The following is a 1,653-nucleotide window of genomic DNA, read 5'->3' as shown; positions in this document are numbered from 1 at the left end:
AATTGTGGCATCCATAATTGTAATCGCGATTAGAAATTCGATTAATTGTGCAGCCCTATGTTAAATATATATATAATTTTTTTAAGTCTTTTTTTTAAATGAATGTTAATATCAAATTATCAAATTACAGAAAATATCAAAATTGTCAAGGATCAACGTGTTCCAGCTTGCATGTTAAAGGGGTAATATGATGCTACATGCACTTTTACAAGTTGTTTGAACTGAAATGCTTTTCATTAAGACCCTAAAGAATCATATCAACTTGTGGAAAACGGGCATCCTATGACCCCTTTAATTGTGTGTATTACAGAGTCTCAGGTTCCAGGAGTCCCGAGTTCTCTTCATGTTCGTCCACTGGTGAACCGAATCGTGGTGAGTTGGACTCCTCCAGAAAACCAGGACGTTTTAGTCCGAGGTTATAAAATCGGATACGGAATCGGCAGCCCTCATGCCCACACGGTCACTCTGGATTACAAGCAGCGCTTCTACAGCATCGATAACCTCGGTGGGTGTAACGCCACAAATACTCAGTCACATGTCGACATTAGGTGTGTTTACAGACGTTTATTAATGTTTCAACTCCAGATCCCAGTTCCCATTACGTCATCACCCTCAAGGCTTTCAACAACATGGGCGAAGGCATTCCCATCTACAACAGCGCCACGACGAGACCTCAATCCGGTACGACACGCAAACACACTGAATGCATGATCGTTTGAGGTTTTTACTGTGCCAGCTTTCGCATGTCCATTCGGACAGGGTCAGATGACAAAAATACATACTTCATGTTATTTTGAAGCATATTGAACACAATTAACTGTGTCTCTCTTCTATCTAGCATCAGACATGTTTCTGTTTTCTGTTTTTGCACTAAAAACAAAGCACGGTGTAAATCTGTAACGCTTCAGGCTAGGGGTGTGCGATATTGGCAAAAAATAATATCTCGATATTTTCTGGGATTTTATCGATAACGATAATCCTCCGAAATTCTTCTTTACAAATCCTCGTTTTGTACTTCTAATTCTTGACCGTTGTTTTGTTTTGATCTCTTCCCTGCGCTTCCGCGTGCATCACTTCTGAGCGGCGCATGCGCAAAGCTGAACTCATACGTCATCAGCCTAGAGCTGCTTCCGTGTACAACTGTTGGTGCAAGCTACATTAAAGTGATTATTGCGTTTTGAATATGGATATGTTTCTTACAAAAACGCTCGATTCGCTACAGGAGGCCTTTGTTCACCCCCCGGAGCCGTGTGAGACACTTTGATTTTTTATGGATGGGCGCTTTTTATTTAACTTGTTTTGGACTGAAGCATGCAACACCCGCTGAGTGCCATGAAACAGCTTGAAAGATCAAAGACCATTTTTAATATAACTCCGACTGGATTCGTCTGAAAGAAGAAAGTCATTTACACCTAGGATGCCTTGAGGGTGAGTAATTTATGGGCTAATTTTCATTTTTGGGTGAACTAACCCTTTAAGGACTGCCGTGGACAGCTGACTCCTAAAGTTTTTCATATTCTGCGTGGTGGTCAGTTCACACTGAGAGAAATTAATCTTTTCCAATAAGTTTAAACTTATTTTTACATTTTATGGGCATTTTTACCTTTATAAAGCCATTTTTTCTAAAAGTGTCCATTATCTTTTGAGTCAAAT

At 40.0% G+C, this 1,653-nt stretch overlaps 1 protein-coding gene across 1 annotated transcript in view; it reads left to right on the top strand.

Moving 5' to 3' along the window:
• The window catches only part of LOC107701041 (neogenin-like), an 81,598-nt gene that overhangs the window by 66,957 nt on the left and 12,988 nt on the right, over positions 1 to 1,653 (top strand). The window contains exons 15-16 of the mRNA XM_016502957.1: positions 311 to 505; positions 586 to 681. Coding sequence (XP_016358443.1) covers positions 311 to 505; positions 586 to 681 — 291 coding nt within the window. The remainder of the gene's footprint in view (positions 1 to 310; positions 506 to 585; positions 682 to 1,653) is intronic.

This window comes from Sinocyclocheilus anshuiensis, unplaced genomic scaffold, assembly GCF_001515605.1.
Source record: "Sinocyclocheilus anshuiensis isolate Anshui unplaced genomic scaffold, SAMN03320099.WGS_v1.1 scaffold1468, whole genome shotgun sequence".
NCBI lineage: Eukaryota > Metazoa > Chordata > Actinopteri > Cypriniformes > Cyprinidae > Sinocyclocheilus > Sinocyclocheilus anshuiensis.
Note: the sequence above shows the minus strand (reverse complement) of the source record. Positions and strands in the feature narration are given on the sequence as shown.